We start from the raw sequence: 24,121 nt of genomic DNA, 5'->3' as shown, positions 1-24,121 counted from the left end.
TTTTCAGAAGATCCCAAGGGTCGGGCAGTCTTGAATTGCAGAGAAAATATGCTAGCCAAGCAAATATAAATTGACAGTTCAAGCTGGCTCTCCGTTCCCAAATCAATTGATGCTCAATATACTTTCATGGGCAGAAATGCGGGTTCTTCCTCTTTCTGCCATTCACATCCAGGGAGTGGACAATCCAGAGGGTGACAATTTAAATACTGTCTTCCTTTCATCACTAAAGATGTATCTGATGATCTCCCAAGATATCTCTAATAGCTTTGGTAACCCACTGATCAACCTTTGTGCAGATAAAACCAAGGATCCGACTCCACAGATGTCCTCCTGTTTTTGCCTGAGGAGGAAAGCTTTCCTGGCTCTTGGCCTCAGAAACTATTGTTTGCGTTGCCTCCTTTTCCTAAAAGTCATTGAGGTGTTCACATCTAACATGGGCTTCAATTGGAATTCATAGAGCATATTATCAAGGCCATTATCCCCGCTTTATCAGCAATTTCCTGCCGATAAAAGCGGCGATAATGTATCGCCTGTCCTTGATAATATGCCCCATTGTCTCTTGTCCAGAATTTGGAGTGAATGTGTAATGGCTGTAATGATCTGCCTTGTGTGGCCCAGGAGAAATTAGCTCCTATTATGTTGTCAGATGGGCAAATTCAGGTAATGGATTCTGCCAGTTGTCCTGTGTACTCTTTTCTGTCTTCTCCTCGAAGAACACCTCTTTAGGGCACAGAAGACTCTTGCCTTGGAAGTTAAGAAACCAGAGCTTCAATAGTTAAGCCTTTCTTTACCTCTTTCCTTGTTCCATCACACTTTCCATAGATTTTTCATGAAATGGGCTTATACTTGCCTTCTTCTCAAAATAGTATTATACTTTTTTGGTTCTCACCTCTTCAATGTGACCCTTAATTAGTGCTTCTGTTTTTACAGGATTATCACTTCGGTTACAAGGGGCTGCTATCTGGGTCTTCTGAGAGACATTGGGAGATCTTCCTTCAAGTGAGACCAACGTCACCCATGCCTCCAACAGGAGAGTTCCTTGTACATCCCATAATTGTAGAACTTGAACTTTTTTGAAACCTATCTCTTGTACTTAATACATCATAGACATCCCAATTGAGCCTTTAGAGTATATTGTAGATGATTTTATAACATTTGTTTCACTCTAGGCATTCTTTTGGGTAGCAGTCTCGATGGCAAGGTGTCTAGGTGAGTTGACCTGTCTTGAGTGCCGTATTTACAGATATTTTTCTGGTCACATGGCACTCAGTTTGCGTCCAAGGCTTTTCTCAAATATCAAATGTTAATTCTTCTTTTCATCGTGGTCAGGAAATAATATATACTTTTTTTTCAAAATCCGTCATCAAAGGCACAATCATTCTTCCACTTAAAAGAAGTGCATACACTTAGTGGATATCAGAGCAGATACATTTTTTTTTTTTAACAGATCCGCTGACTTTTATCAGTGTAACAATTTGTTTGATAATCGTGGTGCTACCCAGAAAAGTTACACATCTCTGGGGCATATTACCAAGCAATAGCGATAATTATCGCTATTGCTTGGTTAGAGACAAAAATTTACCGCTGGGCAGCGGCGATTTTTATCGCAGATAAACCTTGGTATTACCAAGGTTTATCGCAAATGCGATAAAAAACGGCCGCAATGCATGAATATCGCTGAAAAGTCAGCGATATTCATGCATTACCGAGCTAATGCTCTTAGCCATGTTATCCACCTCCCATTGGATAACATGGGTAAGAACTGCTCAGGGCAGGTGTTAGCTTTTGGAGATATTCCTGCTTAGCGCGAATATCTCCAAAAGTTGGTAATAGGAGATAGCGATGTTAGCGACTGTTTCCAGTCGCTAACATCTTGGCACGCCCACTTTGCATGTCATTAGCGATAATTATCGCTGACATGCAAGATGGTCGCTATCTCCTACTAGCTGTCGCTAACTGGTGTTAGCGACAGCTAGGTAATAGGGAGATCATTTTATTTCCGCTTTCTTGGCTTTTAAAGCCAAAAAAGCGGAGATAAACCCCCTTGATAATATGCCCCGTGGTTTCTACACTCAGCCTCTGGATGAGAGCAGTTATCTGTAAGTCATATGGTCAGGCGGGAATGTCTCTTGTAGCACTGAGGAATGCTGGCCATAGGGACATGAGGGATGGCTGCTTCTTGGGAAGACTTTGTGGGATCATCTACTTCAGATATCTGCAGGGTTACTCTATGGATCTCTTGCTCCTCCTTCCTTTTCCACAACATTCATGATGAGGCCTTCTCTGACATAGATGTTGGCACATGTCTTCTGTCAGGGGGACCTTCTGCATGACCAGTATGTGCTCCCTTCCCGTTTTTGGTATTGCATGAGATTCAGGTTTAGATTTTTTAGCAATGGTATGAGAATAAAGTGGTGTCATAGTGATCCTTCTTTAGGGGTCATGCTAGAGGTGGAGCTTGATAAGGTATGGTAAAAAACATACTTTTTTCAAAGGAATTTAATTTTGGAATAACAGCTTTTCTATCTGGTGTCTGTCTGCAAAGGCATGGCCTCCTCCTCACATAAAGGTGAGGAAAAAAGAATTAGAGAAATGAAGATGAGCAGACAAGTAAGCTAGGGGATTCTCTGTGGATCCTCTTTACTGACTTTCTCTGGTACCACGTTTATCATTCATTGGCTCCCACCCCAATGCTGCATCTATCTCTGTCTCACTGGTGCAAGTTTTAGAATTCATTTATAACACTCATTGAATTCTACCCCTTGCTTGGTGACTCCAGCCCCCTCTTGCTGTTTCTGTCTCTTCCCCTCTCTGGTGCTCTCTCTCTCTCTCATGCTCTTTTTTATGTTCTCTGGAGGGCTCTCTCTCTCTCTCTCACTCTGTCTCTCTGGTGCCATTTGTAACTCTCATTAAATTACACCCATAGCCCTGCAACCCATATCTCGATCTTTTGTCCCATAATAGCACTTATTGAATAATAGCCTTAACCCATTGCCCCCATCTCTCTCACCTTTTTTCCTATTCTCTCTCTCTCCTTCCCTTTCTCTCTTTCTTTTTTCTCTCAGTCCTGCTTTCTCTCCCTATATTTGTTTTTTCACTCTTGTTTTCCATGGTATACCTTAACATGATTAATAAATCCTATCCCTAAAGGCAAGATCCCACATTTCTCTTCTTGCCTCCAGGGTATCACACTAAACAATCAAGTAATAATTTTAATCTTAGCTGTTAGAACTTCCCAATATTGCCTTCCCTTCCTGGCGTCATTATAAACAATCATTGAATCACCCTCTAGCTCTGTAAGCCTTTTCCCTGTTAAGCACACATGTTCATCCCTGCCAATACTATAAACAACATTGAATTGTGCCTCTATCTCACTACAGAGCTCCTTTACTTAAAGAAGCTAGACCATCACTTTATAATTAGTGTAAATTAAATTAATTTATTACAATTTAACCGACACCATGAAACCCTTTTACCACTGTACGCCACTCACCTCCACAGCTGATTCCATCCCCTGTCAGGCCGGCAGGGCATGGGCCGCAGCCCGTGCTGGCACTGCAGTTGATTCCAGGGTAGCAGCCTTGTATGCAGGGGTCAGGCGGGACATCACAGAAACTACCTGAATAATTATTTTTACAGACACAAGCAGATACCTGTAGGAATGGAAACATTGACATTAGTCCTTCTCAAATGCATTAACTGTACTCTGTTTTGCTGTATGCAGAGGTATTGCAAGAGCTTGCGGAATCGTGCTTGTTTGTTTCTTGGCCACTTAACCCAATGGATGTCAATCGGGGATGGCCGCGGTCCAGCAGCTTCTATCGTTGGGATGCTCTGTGTCGCCCTGGGCCAGGTATTTATCACCTCAAGCCCCCTAGTTGACGTTCTTTCCCACCTCCTTACTCCTCACCAAAAATGAGGACCGGTGAATGACAAAGGATCAATTCTGTGATGTCATCAGTGATCACATCAAGCATGATATCACTGCTGATAGACCTAGCATTTTGATCAATCTACCTTTATGCTCATCAAATGGAATTTATCAGATTAATGGAGACATCCCGCATCAATGAGCAGAATCCTTGTATGGATCAAACATTTGAATTTTAAGGATATCAAATACCCTGCCTTCCTTCACAACTCATGCAAGTTTTGGATTTTAACAGTAATAGCTTGAAGTATAGTTCCCCCTAACAGCATATTGTAGTAAAAACACTAACCATGATGACTGGTGAAGGTTGCGCTTGGGCACATGTAATAAATGGAATGGCCATATTCGCAAAAAAAGTTGTATATCTGCTCCTTCAAAGTTACACCTCTGAATTGGTGCAGATTTACTACTTTTACCAATTCCCAAAGACTTCTTCATTTAAGGCTGGAAAGCTTCTCTAGTCACCCCTTCCTCTTCTTACTCCAGGAACACCTTTGAGAATTCATATCTTTGCCTGTGCAACCACATTTACATTTTGTATCATTTTAATTATGCCTGTTGCCAGCCACTTTTTTACCTGTAATACCAGATTTTTTTTTTTTCTCCATGGGGAAAGTCTTTCTTCCAATGAGAAACCCCTCAATTTCCTAATTTCCACCCACCACTTATCGAGATGTAACCTTCCTCTTCCCACTCTGACAACAGATGTACTCCTACCCTTGTGAGTGTTTACAAACTTTCAAGGACCACCATGCCTTATGTCCAGTGGCGTAGTATGGGGGAGCCAGAGGGGCGGGTGTCCCAAGTGTAAAATTCTATGGGGGCATTCTTAGGGGCACAACATTTTTAAAGAAATGTTGAAGGATACTTGCCTTCCCTTGGGTGCTGGCAACCCACGCTACGCCACTGCTTATACGCCAACTCTCCACTCTTATATGAGATTATTTTCCACAGGATAATTAGCAAACATTGGGGTCATAATTCAAGGGAATAAACATATTTACAAGTACAAGTACTTTTTTTGTGAATACCTTGCTTTTGTAAATCAAGACTTTTGCACCATGAAAAATGCATTTTTACAATCAGATACATCTTGTCCAACCTCCACAAGCACATCGAGCTGGTTTCATTCTAGCAGTGATGACACAAGTTCCTCTTGCCCGATTCAATTCCATACACACACACACACATATATATATATATATACACACATCTATATATATAAAAATGAAAGTATGTCTGTCGGTCTGTTTGCCCTTTATGCATTACTACACCATTCATCGATCGCCATGAAACTTTGGGAAGTTGTTGAGTACACTCCCGCAAAGGTTTCTGGCATACATTTTTTTTAAATATCAGCCCCTCAGGGCCCTCATAATCTTTCAAATACTGATGTACGCACCAGACGGAAAAACAACAATTTGTGTATCCACAAGCACTCAAATAAATAAATAGAATTAAAACATCATTCATCCGATCGTCATGAAACTTTGGGATGTTGTGGAGTACACTCCCGCAAAGGTTTCTGGCATAAAAATGTTTTAAATATCGGCCCCCCAGGGCCCTCATAATCTTTCGAATACTGATGTAAGCACAAGACGGAAAAACAAAAAATTGTGTATCCACAAGCACTAGAATAAATAAATAGAATTAAAACAGCATTCATCCGATCACCATGAAACTTTGGGAAGTTGTTGAGTACACTCCCGCGAAGGATTCTGGCACAAACATTTTTTAAATATCGGCCCCCCAGGGCCCTCATAATCTTTCGAATACTGATGTACGCACCAGACGGAAAAACAAAAAATCGTGTATCCACAAGCACTCGAATAAATAAATAGAATTAAAACGACACTTTGAAATGTTTTCCATATTAAAATGAATATGTTTCAATAAAAATGACACAATGTAAATTGAATGTTATCATAACGAGTTTCCTTGAATTTCCTTTCTTCGGAGATCGCGGCAACGCGCAACGGGTAAGCTAGTATATATATATAAATATACTCACGTAAAGGGATGAGCCATTGAACTGTGTTTTCACAGTGTAGTCACACTGGTCACTGTGAGCACAGGCACAGAGCAGGAAGGTGGGTTGGAGTACAGAAGACTGGTTGTTGGAGTCCACGGCTACTATCTGCAGTGTGATGGCAGATACACTGGTTGGAGCCCAGGACAGCAATCCATTTACTGGAGGAAAAGATGAGGACAAGGGTTACCAAAAGCAGTTGCCCTTACATCTTATTAGATGAATGTCAATCAATAGTTTGTTTTAAGTTGAGCTGAGACAACTTGGAAAACTTGTTCTGGAGGAATTTGCCCAGAGGCTCAAATGACCGGCTCAATAGTGTGTCTGCAGAAGAACTTGCTGGCCAGGCTTGAGGTCACTGGCTGAAAGTGATGCATGTTGGACTTTGCCTTGGAGGTGGTCATAAATAAAATAATGGGAATACACGAAAGTCTTGTTTGATAAACCTAAAGATGCACTGTATCGCCATGGGAACTAGTTCAAAGCTACATTTCTGGACACGAGAGTACTTTCAATGATCAGCCGAAAAACCTTGATGCTCTTCAGTCCATGCTATTCAAATACTGCTACACAAAGTGCTTAATTTGAGCTGGCCGTTTCTGGTGCTCAGAGACAGCACTTCATTGACAACACAGGTGCCTGTGACAGTCTGCCACAAGGTGGCACTGTCTAACTAAGCTTAATAACAGTTTATTAATTTAGTATACATTACAAATGACTAATACCTGATGGTTGAACCATTCGTATTGCTTTGGGGGCCTGAAATAGTTAAAAATATCTCACTTGTGGGAGTGTGATGGTTAGCAGTTGTGTTGTTACTATCACTGGCAGCATGGCTGGGGCAATGTGGGGTTCAGGCTGCAGTGGCCCCATGATAGAGCCTGAAATTGATTCATTTTACAAGTTAAGCACTGCACACTCATCATTGTCATCATCATCATTGTTATTATCATCATCCTCATTATGGTCTGCATCATCATAACCATTATCATCATCATCATCATCAATAACACTGATATTGTCATTAGCATCATAATTATTTTCATCATCATCACATTTTCATCATCATCATCATCACTAATATTACTAGAATCATCATCAACTTCATAACAAGGAATTACATGATCGTCATTGCATCATCCACAACATTATCGGCACCATCATCGTGATCTCAATCAGCATTGCAATCATCATCATCACTATCTTCACCATCATTCCAATCGCTGTCATCATCACTATAACAATTGCCATTATCATCATTACCGTCATCTACATCATTATCAATATCATTGTCAACCTTATCTCCTTCATCATCATCATGTGCATCATCATAACCATCTCCATCATCATTATCGCAACAACCATCTCTATCAAAATCATTAATTCCTGCAAGAACATCATCATCATCACGACTACCACTTGTCATCATCAGCATTACCATCATCCTTACGCATGCCATTGTCATTAGCATCATACTTCTCCTCAATGTTACAACTGTCATCACAGTCATCATCACTGCAATTGCAACCATCACCACAATTACCAGCACCACCATCATCATCACCATCTACATTGTTGTTATTACCATTGTCAACACCATGATCACCATCTTCACACAACTCGTGGTCTGCTTTACTGGACACAAAGACTTATTTGTCTAATTGTACCTTTTCTACGTTGTTGTGGCCTATAGTTTGATCAATTATCTTGTAGTCATGCTGGTAACTTTTGCAATCAACTAAAGGATTTGTAGCTGACAAATACTAGTTCTAACAACACTCTTTATGTCTACAATGCAGTGAGACAGTCAAACATGTTTATATATTTTTTTATTTTTACAAAAGGAAGAAATCTCACTTCTTCTATAATGTTACTGAGTAAGGGCCAGATGTAGGTAATCTCAATTTACCTATTCTTAAATACCGAATGTTACCGATTCGGTATTTAAGAATAGGTAAATGGGATGTAGATAATTTTTCGGTAAAAAGAATCAGTATTTACAGATTCGGTATTTACCTAATCGGTAAATACTGATTCAGTAAATACTGAATCGGTAAATACCGAATCGGCAATAGGGGGAACCCTTTCAAGGGTGGCAGGGTGTCACATTGACACCCTCTTGCACCCCTGAATAGAGCATGGGTGCACATGTGGCACACATACATGCCCTAAGGGCATGTATGTCTGCCACATGGCACTGAATAAAAAGCAAAAAATTGCTTTTTAAAAAGAATTTGTTATTTACCACCAACTAATAGTTGGTGGTAAATAACGAATCCTTAAATGTAAGAAGCACACACTTGAATGCTCCCTACATTACGGATTCTGTAATTTACCAAATCGGTATTTTAAGAATTTGGTAATTTACCGATTTCTCAAATTATCGATTCAGTAAATTACCGAATCCTGAAATGTGGCCTCCTACATCTGAAAAGCCTAATACCGGTCGGTAACGGCAGAAATTAACATGTCTAGGATGCCATAAACATATGCTCCTGTAAATAAGTAAAACATACACAAAATGACAGGTGAGAGATATGTGTAAAGGAAAAAGGAAAGGAAAAAGTGATGGGTGGTGGTACAGTGAGCACTGGTTCCATTACTTTAGAAATAGGGAATGCACACAAAATTGAACTATTGAAGAATGTGAGTGGGCTGTGTAACATTGCTCCTTTCCCAAAGATCATGGATGTGTCCTCAAATCTAGGTTACGTGTGGGGATGTGCACTCTTGTTTAGATAGGCAGGACAGTCCACCAAGCATCTTCATCAATGAAGCACAACACCTGCAAACAGCTGTGCTGTAGAGAGCACACGGGCAGGTCCTTACCAGTGAAGTTGAGCTCAGCGGATGTGTACGGGGTAAATTTGACCCCCGTGCCATTGGCAGTGTATGTCACTTCTACACGTTGCCCTCTGTAAGTCGTGATGGAAGCATTCCCGATTATAACTGGTGGAAATTCATCTGAAACACAAAACATCATCATATTGCAGAAATGCTGACAGTAAGAAGTGTGGACAATATAAATACGCTTGTGACCTCACATATTACATCACTCATGACGTTATTGATGGCTTCACTGATAATTCTGGGCAGCTAAAACCTAGTACAGAGGAGACAAAGGAGACAGAGATAGCAGAAAACAGTGGAAAATTGATAAAGCACAAAATAGTGAGTATTAAGGCACTGCAGTTAAAAATAATGTATTGGTCTCATCGGGACAAATGAGGTCCTTCAGAAGTACAAACCGGGGCAGATAGCGCCTTTTAAATAACATCTGAGCCCTCATTACGAGTTGAGGACTACATTTCAATCCCTGTGCAAAGGTGTGTTTATACAGGGATCAGAATTATGAGTTGTGTGATGACTGTAATACCCGGAAGAAGAGAGTCCGTCTTTTGTTTAAAAACCCCTCACTCACCAACCTAGTTGGTGACATGCTTCATCATCGGGGTCCACCCTGATAGCGAGTGCCATCAGGGTGTGCTGCGACACCTGAAATACAGTGGAGCGGGTATTCGTGTGTGAGAAGTGAAAAAAGTGTTAAGAATTGTCCTGGTATACTTGAGTGAAAAGACTTTTTATTTGCAAGTTACTGGACAATATTAAAATCAAGTGTGTGGATACAAAAAAGGTATATTATGACCATGTGTATCACCATTTTTATCGCTTAGGAACCTTGCTATTTATCTCCTAAGCGATAAAAATTGGCCGAAATGCATGAATATCCCTGAAAAGTCAGCGATATTCATGCATTACCGAGCTAATGCTCTTAGCCATGTTATCCACCTACCATTGGATAACATGGCTAAGAACTGCTCAGGGCAGGTGTTAGCTTTTGGAGATATTTGCGCTTAGCGCGAATATCTCCAAAAGTTGATGATAGGAGATAGCGATGTTAGCGACTGTTTCCAGTCGCTAACATCTTGGCACGCCCACTTTGCATGTCATTAGTGATAAATTTCACTGACATGCAAAGCGGGGCCCAAGATGGTCGCTATCTCCTACTAGCTGTCACTAACAGGTGTTAGCGACAGCTAGGTAATAGGGAGATAATTTTATCTCTGCTTTCTTGGCTTTTAAAGCCAAAAAAGGGGAGATAAACCCCCTTGATAATATGCCCCTCAGCATGCACAACTCAGTGTGTTGAAAACAGACTGTGCATGTTACACCTCATTTTACGGTTTATATCTTGGAATAGGCAGAATTTACCTCATGTCGCAAATATTTCACTCTGAGGAAGTGGTATTTGTGCCCCCACCCTATTCCCACAAACTGTAATGTAGACCTCCTGTCTGTAATGCAAAATCAACTTAAAAGGTAGTGTGGCATCCATGTAAAACCACATAGCAGCAGAAGACACCTACTAGAAGTTTGATACTATTTGACACTTTTGTTTCCAAAGTGGGTCTGCTGGAAAGGCCCCTCATTGTATCTGATAAACAACCAGGTGGGACACAATGTATTAGAAACAAAAAGGCTTCTGGTCTCTTAACTCTAAAATGCAGCCCTGCAGAAATCCAGACCTCAGTATTGGCAATTCTTTTAGATTCCATATTGTTAATTGCTGTTATAACTGACACATACTGTAGGAGTGCAGGTGGAGAACTAAAATATTATGTTTTTGTTTTTTATACATATATTGTATTTAAGTGTGGTTCTCAGGTTACTCCAGGTCGTCACGTACACTTTTTTAACAGTCCTTCATTTTGAGCCACAGATCAGGGTAAAAGAGATTTAGCCCAGTTTGTTCTCTTAAAGGCCCAAATTTCCAGGACTTTGGCCTAGGACAGCACAGCAAGTCACTATGCTGAGCTGTCCTACCCCAAAGTGAAAGGGTAGGACTTCACCGTATTTATGCAATATGATGCATTCCTGTCCTTTCTTCCTACGTTGGTGCCATTTCAGCAGCCTAGAGCCAATGTAGGGACCCTTGCACCATGGTAGAAGGGTGCCTCGGTTGCATGCAAGATTATTTTTGTGGAGGAAGGGGCACCTTCCTGCACAGAAACAATCCTAAAATGTATTTTCCTCTTTCTATGTGTGCTGCAGAATGCAGCACACAGAGAAACTGGGAAAAATAAGGAGAAATAAAGGGCCAGATGTAGGTGGTTCATTACCGGTCGGTAACGGCCGAAATTAACGAATTTCGGCCTTTACCGACTGGTAATGGGCTTTTCTTATGTAGGGTGCCGAAATTAAGGATTCGGTAATTTACCGAATCGGTAATTTAAGGAATCGGTAAATTACCAATTTCTTAAATACCGATTCGGTAAATTACCGAATTCCTAATGTAGGGAGCACTTAAATTAGTGCTTATCCCATGTTAGGATTCGTTATTTACCACCAACAACAAGTTGGTGGTAAATAACGGAAAAAAATAAGCAATTTAATGCAAATTGCTTCAGTGCCATGTTGCAGACATACATGCCCTTAGGGCATGTATGTCTGCAACATGTGCACCCATAAACAATTGAGGGGTGCAACAGGGTGTCAAAGTGACACCCTGCCACCCTTCAATGTTTTCCCCCTTTTACCGAATCGGTATTTACCGATTCGGTAATTGACATTCATTCCTATGGGCCTCCAGGCCCATAGGAATGAATAGCAATTACCGAATCGGTAAATACCGATTCGGTAAATACCGAATCTTAACGATTCGGTAATTTTTACCGATTTTTTAGCTACATAGTATTTACCGATTCGTAAATACCGAATCCCTAAAATTCGGTATTTACGAATCGGTAAATACTATTTACCTACATGAGGCCCAAAGATATTTCTCTTTGTTACGCCTCACCTTGGGAGTCGTAAGGATTTGGCACTTCTCTTGGTTTAGATGATTTTGTAAATCTGGGGCAGCATCGAAATCCATGGAAAGCCTCCTGAGCGCAGAGTAAGGTTAAGCAGCGATTTGCGCTGCGTCACCTTACTCAAGATTTATGAGGCCATTCAACGACACGCAGGGTGGCTTTATGTGGCTTCATAAATCAGATTCACAGCCCTCGCATGCATGTACCACATTAGGTAGTGCAAACATGATGCAAGGCTCTCATAAATAACCGGCTGCGTAAACATGAATATATTGAACCACATGTGCATAAAGATGTTACATAATGTTATATTGATTTGTTAAGTGCAAGAATATCTAAGTGCAGGTGTGTAGGCGTTTGGTTGCCGTCGAGTTATTCGAAGAGCCAGGTCTTCAGCTGCTTGCGGAACTTCAGAAGTGAGGAAGGAACTCTAATTGTGTTGTGTGGGGTTGTTACATGGCACAATGATGGGGAACGAGCAACCTCCTGCTCTGCTTTTCTCAGTGTGGATGGGGTGTGCGAGTGAGAGTGAGGCTTAAGGTCTGGCAGGCTGGTGAAAGTGTATGCAGCTGTTCAGGTATGCTGGCCCACTGTTGTGCAAGGCTTTGTATTTGTGCGTGAGGAGTTTGAATTGGCTGTGTGTGTGAATGGGGAACTGGTGAAGCGAGGTGGGGTGAGATGTATGAGTATAAGTGGATGGCCAAAAGTCAATTTTTGAGCTGCTTGGAGATTTCATATGTCATCCGTAGGGTGATCTTCCCTCAAAAGTTTGCCTTCACCTTCTGATTTTTCTAAATTCATTTTTGCTGGCCTTAAGACTCTGTGCACTTTGCGACTACTAATCAATGCTAAGGTGTTTGCCCTCACTCCCCTAAACATGGCAAAATTGGCTTACACCTGATTGGCATATTTAATTTACTGACAAGTTCCTAGTAAATTGGTATAGCATATACCCAGGGCCTGTGAGTTTAATGCGACTGGTGGGCCTGGAGCACTTATTGTGCCACCCACTTAAGTAGCTCCTTAAAACATCTCCCATGTCTGCCATTGCACCCTGAATGCAGTTCTAAACTTTCAAATTGACTTGGCAAAATAAATACTTTGCAAAGCCTCAGACTTCCATCTTATTATATGTAAGTCATCCCTAAGGTAGGCCCTAAGTAACCAAAAGGGCAGGCTCCATTATAACTAAAATGTTGCTTGCATGACGGTGCATCTAATGCTCTGTGGCAGCCAGGTGAAGATCTTCAAAAGCTTACATAGGATGTGGAATCACGCAGCCCACACAACATTGACTGGTGCTGTCATGTTGAGCTTGTTGTCGAAGATGATCCCCAGATTTCTGGGATGGTCGGTAGGTGTTGGCATTAATCCTAGCTCTGTCAGCCACCAAGTGACGTTCCACGGAAGGTCCTGTTTCCGAAGACCAGTACTTCCGTCTTGTCAGAATTGAGCTTCAAACAGGTGGTTCTCATTCATTCTGCTACCACGGTCATGCATTTGGTGATGTTGGATCTGGTGGTGGTTGTCCCATCTGTCAGGAAGAGGATGAGTTGGGGATCGTAAGCTTAAGATATGGGGTGGTGCCTCGGGATCAGGTGATGTTGGTGAGCAGAGGCATGGAGACGTTGAACAAGGTAGGTCTGAGAGACAATGCCTGGGGGATTCCGCAGTTCCGACTCTTGGTCTTCAATTTGATATTGCATGTCACCTTGGAGTATTATGGCTGAAAAGGGCCACTGATTGGCAACCCTGTGTTTCTAAGTGATCTTTGAACTCATCAAAGGCTTGTAATATCCTGAATACATATTGCTAGGGATATTTTGTCCTGTACACGTCATTTGCAATGTACCTATTTTCTTTCAAACTCTATTTCTTATCCACCTTTAGAAAACACTACTGGGTATGGATGACAAACGCACTGCGGACCGAGACGCATCTTACAACCACCCGAGGAAGGTCTGACTCGGAGCTGGTGCCTACAATTCGAGAGAGGAGACACCATTAAAAAGTCCCCTCACATACTTTCAATCCTTAGACGCCCCCACAACGCGTGGACTTGATTGTTTCGCGATGGGTTCATTTGTTTATAAAGGGCTCTTCTTCAGTAAGAGCTGTGAGGTCCTGATGAGAACTCCATACCAAGTAGGAGTTCGAAACACGTAGACCGTCAGTTTTTACGCCATAAGATCTCAAAATTTTGAATAGTATTTAAACAAGAAGCAGTAGAAAAATATATTGTCTATGGTCTTATGTATATGTTTCATAAATCCCTATTGTAAATAGATCTTGCTTTTGGGTGTGAGAGTGTATGTATGAATGAGGGATGTTGGGCCCGATTCACAGAACTAACTTAAGACAAAATCCTAAACTTACTACTTTTGGTATTCACAGAAGTTAGGATTTTGTCTTAAGTGTGTCTTAAGACAGACTGAAGACAGACTTAATTTAGGATTTTGTCTTAAGCCTGTCTTAAGTCTGTCTTAAGACAAACTTAAGACAAAATCCTAACATCTGTGAATACCAAAAGTAGTAAGTTTAGGATTTTGTCTTAAGTTAGTTCTGTGAATCGGGCCCACTACCATTTTGGTATTCACAGAAGGCACTTACTCATTTTGCTATTCACAGAAGGCACTTACTCATTTCGGTATTCACAGAAGTTAGGAGCCCTAACTTTAGGACTCTTAAATGCCTTCTGTGAATTCCGAAAGTCTTAAAGTTAGGATTTTTCTCAATTGAGTAGTAGTAAAGTTAGGACTCCTAACTTTAGGACTCCTAAATGCATTCTGTGAATACTGAAAGTCTTAAAATAAGGATTTTTCTCAATTTAGTAGTAGTAAAGTTAGGACTCCTAACTTTTGGACTCCTAAATGCCTTCTGTGAATACCGAAAGTCTTACAATTAGGGTTTTTCTCAGTTTAGTAGTAGTAAAGTTAGGACTCCTTACTTTAGAACTCCTAAATGCCTGCTGGGAATACCGATAGTCTTAAAATTAGGATTTTTCTCAATTTAGTAGTAGTAAAGTAAGGACTCCTAACTTTCGGACTCCTAAATGCCTTCTGTGGATACCGAAAGTCTAAAAATTAGGATTTTTCTCAACTTTACTACTACTAAACTGAGGAAATACCTAATTTTAAGACTTTCCGTATTCACAGAAGGCATTTAGGAGTCCTAAAGTTAGGAGTCCTAACTTTACTACTACTAAATTGAGAAAAATCCTTATTTTAAGACTTTCGGTATTCACAGAATGCATTTAGGAGTCCTAAAGTTAGGAGTCCTAACTTTACTACGACTAAATTGAGAAAAATCCTAACTTTAAGACTTTCTGTATTCACAGAAGGCATTTAAGAGTCCTAAAGTTAGGACTCCTAACTTCTGTGAATATCGAAATGAGTAAGTGCCTTCTGTGAATACCAAAATGGTAGTAATTTTAGGATTTTGTCTTAAGTTAGTTCTGTGAATCGGGCCCGTAGTGACTGATTATGAAAGATTAATGATTTGGGATATGTACAGTTGTATTTCTTATTGCATTGTATTAAGTGTTTGTTGATTGTAGCAGGTATCTGAAAAATTGTTGAAATTAGGTAAATTTCCCAAATTTTTTTACTTTAAGTGACATAAAATATTGATTTATTCAGATTGATTAGAGAATCTTGGACCCATATTTGGTTGAACTCCAATATGCTGTGATAATTAAGAAGGAAGTGAAGTCAACAGTATTGGCAATTGTTGTGTTTATTATTACTACTTCTTATCCAGTCTTTATTTATTTATTTATTTATTTATTTATTTATTTATTTATATTCTTATAACGCGCCTGAATCAGCCCCGAAGGGATATCTCTGCGCGTGGCTCCTGAGTAAGAGGGATAGATCATATTAGGGGAATGACAGAGGAAAAGATCAAATTAACCAGATGTAAATAGGAAAGTTTTTAATTCCTTCCTAAAAGAGAAAAGATTGGAAATTAGTCTCAGCTGTGTAGGTAGAGAGTTCCACAGCAGGGGGCCTTTTAGGGAGGGTGCTCGACCTCCCTGTCTAGCTCTGGTAACTTTTGGTATATGTAGCAGCATAGTGTTGCTGGATCGCAGAGCACGTCCGGGAGAGTAAAGGAAAAAAATATCTTTTAAATATTTAGGACCAGACCCATAGATACACTTGTGCATAATGCAGCAGAGTTTAAAACTCACCCTCTGTCGCACTGGAAGCCAGTGAAGGTGGCAGAGGAGGGGACGGGAAGGGGTACGAGGGGGAGCATTCAGGATGAGTCTTGCCGCGGTGTTCTGCACCACCTGCAGTCTGCGTAGTTGTTCATGGTTGGCGGAGCTAAGGAGACTGTTGCAGTAGTCTACCCGCCCAAGAATCAGAGCCTGTACCAGCGTTTTCCTATGGATGTTCGGTAGGAAAGGGAAGATACGCCGTAAGAGACCAATTGTGCGGAAACACGTTCCCGCAACCTGACTGACATGATCTTTCATAATCAGATTTTGGTCCAGTCGTACCCCCAAATTTTTGATGGTCTGTTTAGGCGATGGGACAGGTCCTAACTCAAGTGGCCACCAATCCGGCGACCATAGCAGGGTGGCCCCTCCAAACAACATGACCTCTGTTTTGGTCACATTGCACTGGAGGAAGTTCTGGGCCATCCAACCAGCTACCGCCCTCATGCCATTTTGAAAGGATTGCATGACTGCAGGTGTGATGGTTTGAAAGGGAAACAACAGCTGAGTATCGTCAGCGTAGGAAATTGGTGAGAACCCGTAGGATCTAATAATCTCGGCCAGAGGGGCCACATATACGTTAAATAACGTAGGGCTCAGGCATGAGCCCTGTGGCACACCTTTGGTAAGCTTCCTGCAGACAGATTTATGGGGGCCTAGTTTGACACCCTGTTGTCTGCCTTCAAGAAAGCTTTCAAGCCATGCAAGAGCGGTCCCCCTTACTCCCGCTCCCTTCAGACGGTCGAGAAGAATTTCATGCGACACCGTATCGAAGGCAGCGGATAAGTCCAATAGCACCAGAATCACTGAGCTCCCCCTGTCCAGTGACATTCTGATGTTATCTGTCACTGACAGGAGGGCTGATTCGGTGCTATGGTTGGGCCTAAAACCAGATTGCGAGTGGTCTAGGCCACCCGCTGCCTCGATGTAATTCGACAGGTGTGCATTTACATGCTTCTCGACCATCTTGCTGTAATATGGCAGAAGGGAGATGGGACGGAGGTTGGAAAGTTCCGTCCACGGGAGAGCCGCATTCTTGCGAATAGGGTTCACCACTTCTGCTCCAGTCCCACCTCTCTGCCCTCACTTTACCCCTTGACCTTCATCATTTCCAAAGAATTCCTTATAAAGTTCCCCAACCTCACAGTAAGCTGCACAAATATGGCCCAATTCACAAAGAAATTCATAACTCTGCCTTTGCAGATCCATACCTAAGTGCAAGTCCAGACTTATGAATTTCAGCATGGAAAGCTGTGCCAGGTGCAGGGATTCATACACATTCCTTTGGAAGATCATTTGACATCCTAGTGAGATCATGTTCTTGCTATGAGGAGATCTTCATTTGCAAACGCCCATTTTATTTCTCAATAGGAAAAATATTTTTCGCATTTGAGAAATGTACATGAATTTATATAGCGCAAATCACCAACACGGTATCTAAGCGCTTGCTTAGTGAACCCGTCCTGGTATTCCCCTGTGAGATACCCCAGCAGGGCATCCACAAGGTGAAAGCCAGGCATCCCGCCGCGAGGGGCCGTAGTGGAGATTAAGCAAGCTATTGCCCAGAGTCGCAGAGTGTGACCCCGTGAGTCGAGTAGGCACCGGAGCGAGAATTGTCGATTCCGTGGAATTTTAGAGCCCGAGACCCACCGAGGCGGGGAATCGAACGCTGGTCCACGGCCGATCTCAGCTTCTGGGTCTGCCGCCTCTAACCACTGAGCCACACTTCTCCACACCACCCCCCCCTCTGCAAATCTTAGGATGATCCATTTCCCTTCCCATCCTGGAACGTAAGTTGCACAAGCGCTTGACTGGATTAAGGATCCAGCCCTTTCCATAGTCCATAGGGGATGGACAGGACTTGGTAAATGCTGGCAAACAGACATATTGGTATTGAGTGTTCACAAACTTCCTAAAGTCTTCACTTCTTGAAATTACAATTCCCACTTCTTGGTGGTGACTTACAGGTTCTGAGAGCTCTGCACCTGTGTCAGAGATCTACACATAAGGAAATTAGTTTACTTTTGCCAAGAATTCTTTTGTGAATACCTGGCAGGTTATGATTAAGGTAAATTCAGTCATAGATATAGGTTTATGACCACATTTACCTGTGTGAATCTGCACCTTAGTGCTACTCAAGAGCCAGAAGTCTTCATTATGAGTAATGTACAAAGGACCACAGTGGGAAGGAATGGCAGAGAGAAGGTCAGGAAAATGTTATGCTATAATTGCTAGAAAAGGCTGTTTCATCAGAATTGGACTAGGTTATAACGATACTGATCAGGAAGCAAAGCATATCAATGACATATCTATCAAAATCTTCATTTGCTATTCTCAAATAGCGATTTTCTGCAAATCGCTATTTGAGAATCGCAAAATGCTACGTATGTTGGATTTGCAATCAATTTTGCAAATCCTACATATTCCTTAATTGTGAATCTCAAATTGCGATTCGCAATTAAGGAATACCTCCCCATTCATTCCTATCGGTCTAGAGGCCCGTAGGAATTAATGGGGAGACATTCTCAATTTGCAAATTGAGAATGCAATTTCAAGGGTGCAAGGGTGTCAAAAGGACACCCTGTTGCACCCCTGAAATAAGCATGGGTGCACTGCGGCGCACATACATGTCCTAAGGGCAATGTGCAATGTGAAGGGCTTCACATTGCACTTTGAAAAATGCAAAAAAGTGCATTTTTCAAAGAAATCGCAAATTACCACCACCTTGAAGTTGGTGGTAATTTGCGATTCCTTAAGGCCAAATTGCACTTTTTTCGTGCTTCATACATAGCATTTAAGGAATCGCAAAATTTGCGAATCCTTAACTGCAATCCCAAAATAAGGAATCACTAATTTTGCGATTCCTTTTTTTGCACGCAGATTTGCCTCATACATACCACTAAGCAAAATTGCGATCGCAAACGCCGAAATTCTGCGAATTTTGGCATTTGCGATCGCAATTTTGCTTGATACATATGGCCCGTAGCTCCAGTCATATGCGGACATGCCCTGTTTGAAATCTCCCAAATTTCACAAAGATGTCCATGGCTGCTCTCCAATGTACTATGTATACTTACTGAGTGTTTTATTTGTGGCCTCAAAGGTAGTGGCGATGCGCTGAGTTTGTGCGCCGATTGCAGGATTTCCAGTGGTCAGGGTATCATAGATGCATTCGTTTTGGCCACCACAAGCTGAATACGCTGCAGCATACGCGGAGGCATTTTGTGTCTTCAGGTCTTCGCTGAACACTGGAGTGAAGGTGCTTCTGCTCTGTACTGATTTTGACACAGCAGAAGAAAAGAGGCTGGTCCCAGTGACTTGCCCTGTGAAAGGAAGAAGGGGGAAACAAGGTCACATATCTGGTCTTTGGCAGATAGCTACCATACAATTAAACTGTAGAGCTGTGTAGGGTGTAATGGATCATGGAAATTCTAAGTAGCTGAAGATTGAAAAAAACAGTGGGCCCGATTCACAGAACTAACTTAAGACAAAATCCTGAACTTACTACTTTTGGTATTCACAGAAGTTAGGATTTTGTCTTAAGTTTGTCTTAAGACAGACTTAAGACAGACTTAAGTTAGGATTTTGTCTTAAGTCTGTCTTAAGTCTGTCTTAAGTTTGTCTTAAGACAAACTTAAGACAAAATCCTAACTTCTGTGAATACCAAAATTAGTAAGTTTAGGATTTTGTCTTAAGTTAGTTCTGTGAATACCAAAAGTAGTAAGTTTAGGATTTTGTCTTAAGTTAGTTCTGTGAATCGGTCCCAGTGCCCTTAAAGCAGATTGAGACAACAATGTAAAGATCCCTGCATGTCCTGAAACTATTGGATCTAGAAACACTTCAAACAGTGCATAGTCTGCTGAAATTACGGAATTTACGTTTAAGGGATTTCCCCATATCCTCTGCTACATCTATTGGAATGGCATCGGAGTACGCTGTCCACAAAACGCTAGGTCTGCCCACACAATTTTGAGTCTGGTGAACGACTAGCTTTATGCTGACAGAGTAAAATTTAATGTCAACGTAAAACTTCCAGTAATAGCCCAAGGGAGTGCTAGCCATCCAAATTAAGCCATCCAACCATCTACTTCTAACCAATTTAGAATATGCTTTAGGCTGTTTTTCTTTTTTCTTTTTTTAATTTGTATTCACCGGTAAGAATAACCTGGTAGTGAGGGCAGTTAAAAAGAAGAAAATGGCCAGCCAGATTTCTCATTTTCCTTGACCTTATCTTTATTGACCTTAATAATAGAGGGGGATATTATCAAGAAAGGGCGTTACATAATCGCCGCTTTTATCGGCAGGAAACTGCCGATAAAGCGGCGATAATGGGCTTGATAATATGCTCTATGAATTCCAATCGAAGCCCATGTTAGATGTGAAGACATCTAACATGGGCTTCGATTGGAATTCATAGAGCATATTATCAAGCCCATTATCGCCACTTTATCTGCAGTTTCCTGCCGATAAAAGCGGCGATAATGTAACGCCCTTACTTGATAATATGCCCCTGAGTTCCTTTCCTTCCCCCTCCAAACATGTGCTGCAGATGGAAACTCCACATTTGGTCCATTAAACTTCCCTATACACTGTTTAGTTCTTGCAAGACATTTCTCCTAGTAAGCCCAGATGGGATTAAAATATTATTCCTCTATCTCAATTAAGGAAAAGGCTAACATAATGGTTAAAAATTACTTCCATGCAGCTTAATAAGAAGGCTCACCCCTATGATTTAATTAACAAAATTGCAATTATGTACAAATGGATGACAATCTACAACAAGAGTGATATTTGGTGGGAGAACTCAATTACCACACAATTGACGGTGGAAGAGTGTCTAATGGGTCAACTTTAATCTACATGTTTATTTTCCTATCAGGAACAATTAAATAATCTTCCAACCATACCTTTGTGCAGTCTGACATTGAAGTTATTATTAATATCCATGACCGAGCCAGTAAAGAGCATGTCCAAGAAGGCAATGGCCAGTCAGGAGCTCATGGAGAACTAGGGATCTTACCACTGAGTTCGGCTAGGATAGCTTTTTGTGAATGATGTCTTAACTAGTGTAACAACTAAAGGTGACCAATGGAAAATCTGACAATGTCACCCCTAGACTACTTCCTGGAGAAACAAGTAAGAGCAGGGCAAAGAACAGAGCAAAACCCTATAAACCCCACAAATGTCTCTGTAACAAGGAACTAGTTAAAATACAAACAGCTATTCTAGCTCAGAGAGTGAATGCCTTACCCCAAAGCAAATATTAAGCAAATGTAACACAAATCCCAAATAATGATACTATAAAAATTATGCATCCTACCGAACAGGAAGGTAACTTGTTCAGTTTAAAAGTTTAGAACATATTGCAGCTAAAAAAGGTAGTGAGTGTCTGGTCGCTGTTGTTACTGAAGAGGTGTATTGCCTGGTGATTGCTGTTACTGTGGGTCAAGTGGTTGGTGACTGAGCTGATCTGTGTAGGACTGCACATGCAGAAAAGTCTGTGCTAATTATCTGCGACTCTAACAGAGAAATGGCATGTGCCCATCGTCTTTGGGACTACAAGTGGGCTATTTCGCAGGAAATGCTTTTCATCAAGGTAACTTCCGGGAAAAAGTATACAGGGTAGAGAGACAAAATATCGAAATTAAAATATCAATATACAATAATATCGATGTTTTAATTTCGATGGTATAGAATATCGATGTGCAATAATATCGATAGACAGAATATCGATATTAAGGTATGTATGTTACTAATATCGAAATTTTGTTTAGTGTTATGTATTTTATTATGTTGTTTATATGTTTGTTAAACATGTTTTTTAATGTATGTTTAGAAATTAGTCATTTTGTTTATATTTTGCGTTTTTGTATCAGAGCGGGTTGTGGGTTTATAGGGGAATAGGGTGGGAAGTAATTTAATTATAATTATTTAATTAATATTTGTTTTTATATTTTTGATTAATAAATAATTATTAATGAATAATTAATTGGTAATTCATTATTATTAATTAGTTAATTAAATTAATTAGAGTTAATGTAGTAATATTTATTATTTTTTGCTATTGTTAATTAATAATTAATTGGTAATTAATTATTATTAAGTGATTAAATGACAATCACATTTTTTATGTGATTTATTTATGTTTAGTAGGTTGTGTGTTTATAGGGGAATAGGGTGTGACATAGTTAAATTAAATTATTTAAAGAGATTGTATTTATTTATTGGTATTTATTGTTAATTAATTGTTAGATAATTAATTGGTAATTAGTTTTTTTAATTGTTTCATAATATTAATTATAAATATTTTATTAATCAATATTGTTTATTCTTGTAAATATCTTGTTAATTAATTAATAATTGGTAATTAATTATTAATTGGTAATTAATATGTGTTAATTAGTTAATTTATAATTACATCAATGTAATAATATTAATTGTTAATAATTGATTAATTGATATTTATATTAATTGTGTTTTTTTGAATGTGTAGTGTGTTGTGTGTTAAAGGGGGAGTAGTGTGGGAAGTAGTTTTTACCCCCATGCTATCCAACGCTTTCCCTACTGTTGCACCTTCTGGAGTGGGAATAGTAATTTTTACCCCTACGCTATCCAACGCTTTCCCTACTGTTGCACCCTCTGGAGTGGGAATTGTAATTTTTACCTCTACGCTATCCAACGCTTTCCCTATTATTGCACTCTTTGGAGTAGGAATAGTAATTTTTACCCCTACCTTATCCAACGCTTTCCCTACTATTGCACCCTTTGGAGTGGGAATAGTAATTTTTACCCCTACGCTATCCAACGCTTTCCCTACTGTTGCACTCTCTGGAGTGGGAATAGTAATTTTTACCTCTACGCTATCCAACGCTTTCCCTACTAATGCACTCTTTGGAGTAGGAATAGTAATTTTTACCCCTACCTTATCCAACGCTTTCCCTACTGTTGCACCCTCTGGAGTGGAAATAGTAATTATTACCCCTACGCTATCCAACACTTTTCCTACTGTTGCAATATGTGGAGTAAGTATATATATTAATTTATATGTAGAGTTTTCAATTTATTTTAAATGTATATGTATTAGTTATTATTTTTTAAATATGTTTTAATGTTTATATTTATAATTTGTTAAATTATATGTATTTTTTAATTATTTTTACATTATTATTAATACATTTAAAAAACGATATTTTTAACTTCAATATTTTTGTACTACGATATTTTTTTTGTGACATTTTTGTACTTAACTTTATGTAGATAGAACTCCGAAATTTTTGATGTCGATATTTTTGTGTCGATATTTTTGTATGCCTATATTCTGTCTGTCGATATTATGTCATAGATTCGTATACAGCAGGGACTTTGAGATGGATCATCATTTCCTGTATGTACACTGTGTTACTAAAGGTCAAGCAAAGCATGGTCTTAATCCTCTTTTGTACAATCCTACCTTTGCCTGGCTGACTGAGAATCTTTAATGTCTCTAGAGTCATTTTTCCTGGAGGGAGAACTATTTAACCTTTCATAGCCTCCCCCCACCCTTCACACCCATCCTGTTTTCTTTAGAAATGAACTATTTAAGAGATGGAGACTAACATGTCATTCCGTAGTTGAAGATTGCCCTTTCGGTGCTGTTGATGGGAATGGTGGCCCCATTCGGATTTGTCAAATCATCATTTTTGTCCAAGTTCCACACACCTGAAAAACAAAATTACATTAGCACCAGTGGGCAGCATCACTGAAACTTTCCATCACCCTCTGAGATGAATTAATAAGCCTGTCCCACATTACATACAACATGGATCCAAAGACAATTGCACACGGGCTGATAACGATGACTATCAGTCTCATATCATCTGTTGAGAGAGCGTTCTTTTCTAGGCACCGCAAGCCCTCCTCATCCTCATGCCTTCCCTTTGCTTAGACAAACCCAGGAGTGCCTTGTGACATGTACATTGGTTTCGAACACGTCTACCACTTTTATATACATCACTCAAGCTGGTAGGAAGCTCGGGTTTTTCATATTCCTTCAGTGAATGATAAAGATCCTCTATTACCCAAGCTGAATGTAAAGCACAACACAAGAAGACCATGGTTGGCCTTGGAAACCATTGGTAATCCTTGATTAA

At 40.3% G+C, this 24,121-nt stretch overlaps 1 protein-coding gene across 1 annotated transcript in view; it reads right to left on the bottom strand.

Annotated features, from left to right (window-relative positions):
* Positions 1 to 24,121, bottom strand: part of LOC144792126 (uncharacterized) — a 201,893-nt gene that overhangs the window by 78,234 nt on the left and 99,538 nt on the right. The window contains exons 19-23 of the mRNA XM_078667000.1: positions 23,589 to 23,690; positions 19,070 to 19,315; positions 8,790 to 8,924; positions 5,943 to 6,121; positions 3,494 to 3,653 (exon numbers count right to left, since the gene is read on the bottom strand). Of these exons, the coding sequence (XP_078523126.1) occupies positions 3,494 to 3,653; positions 5,943 to 6,121; positions 8,790 to 8,924; positions 19,070 to 19,315; positions 23,589 to 23,690 (822 nt within the window). The remainder of the gene's footprint in view (positions 1 to 3,493; positions 3,654 to 5,942; positions 6,122 to 8,789; positions 8,925 to 19,069; positions 19,316 to 23,588; positions 23,691 to 24,121) is intronic.

The sequence above is a fragment of the Lissotriton helveticus genome, chromosome 11, assembly GCF_964261635.1.
Source record: "Lissotriton helveticus chromosome 11, aLisHel1.1, whole genome shotgun sequence".
NCBI classification, from domain to species: domain Eukaryota; kingdom Metazoa; phylum Chordata; class Amphibia; order Caudata; family Salamandridae; genus Lissotriton; species Lissotriton helveticus.
The sequence above is the reverse complement of the archived record's forward strand: the minus strand, read 5'-3'. Positions and strand labels throughout refer to the sequence as shown.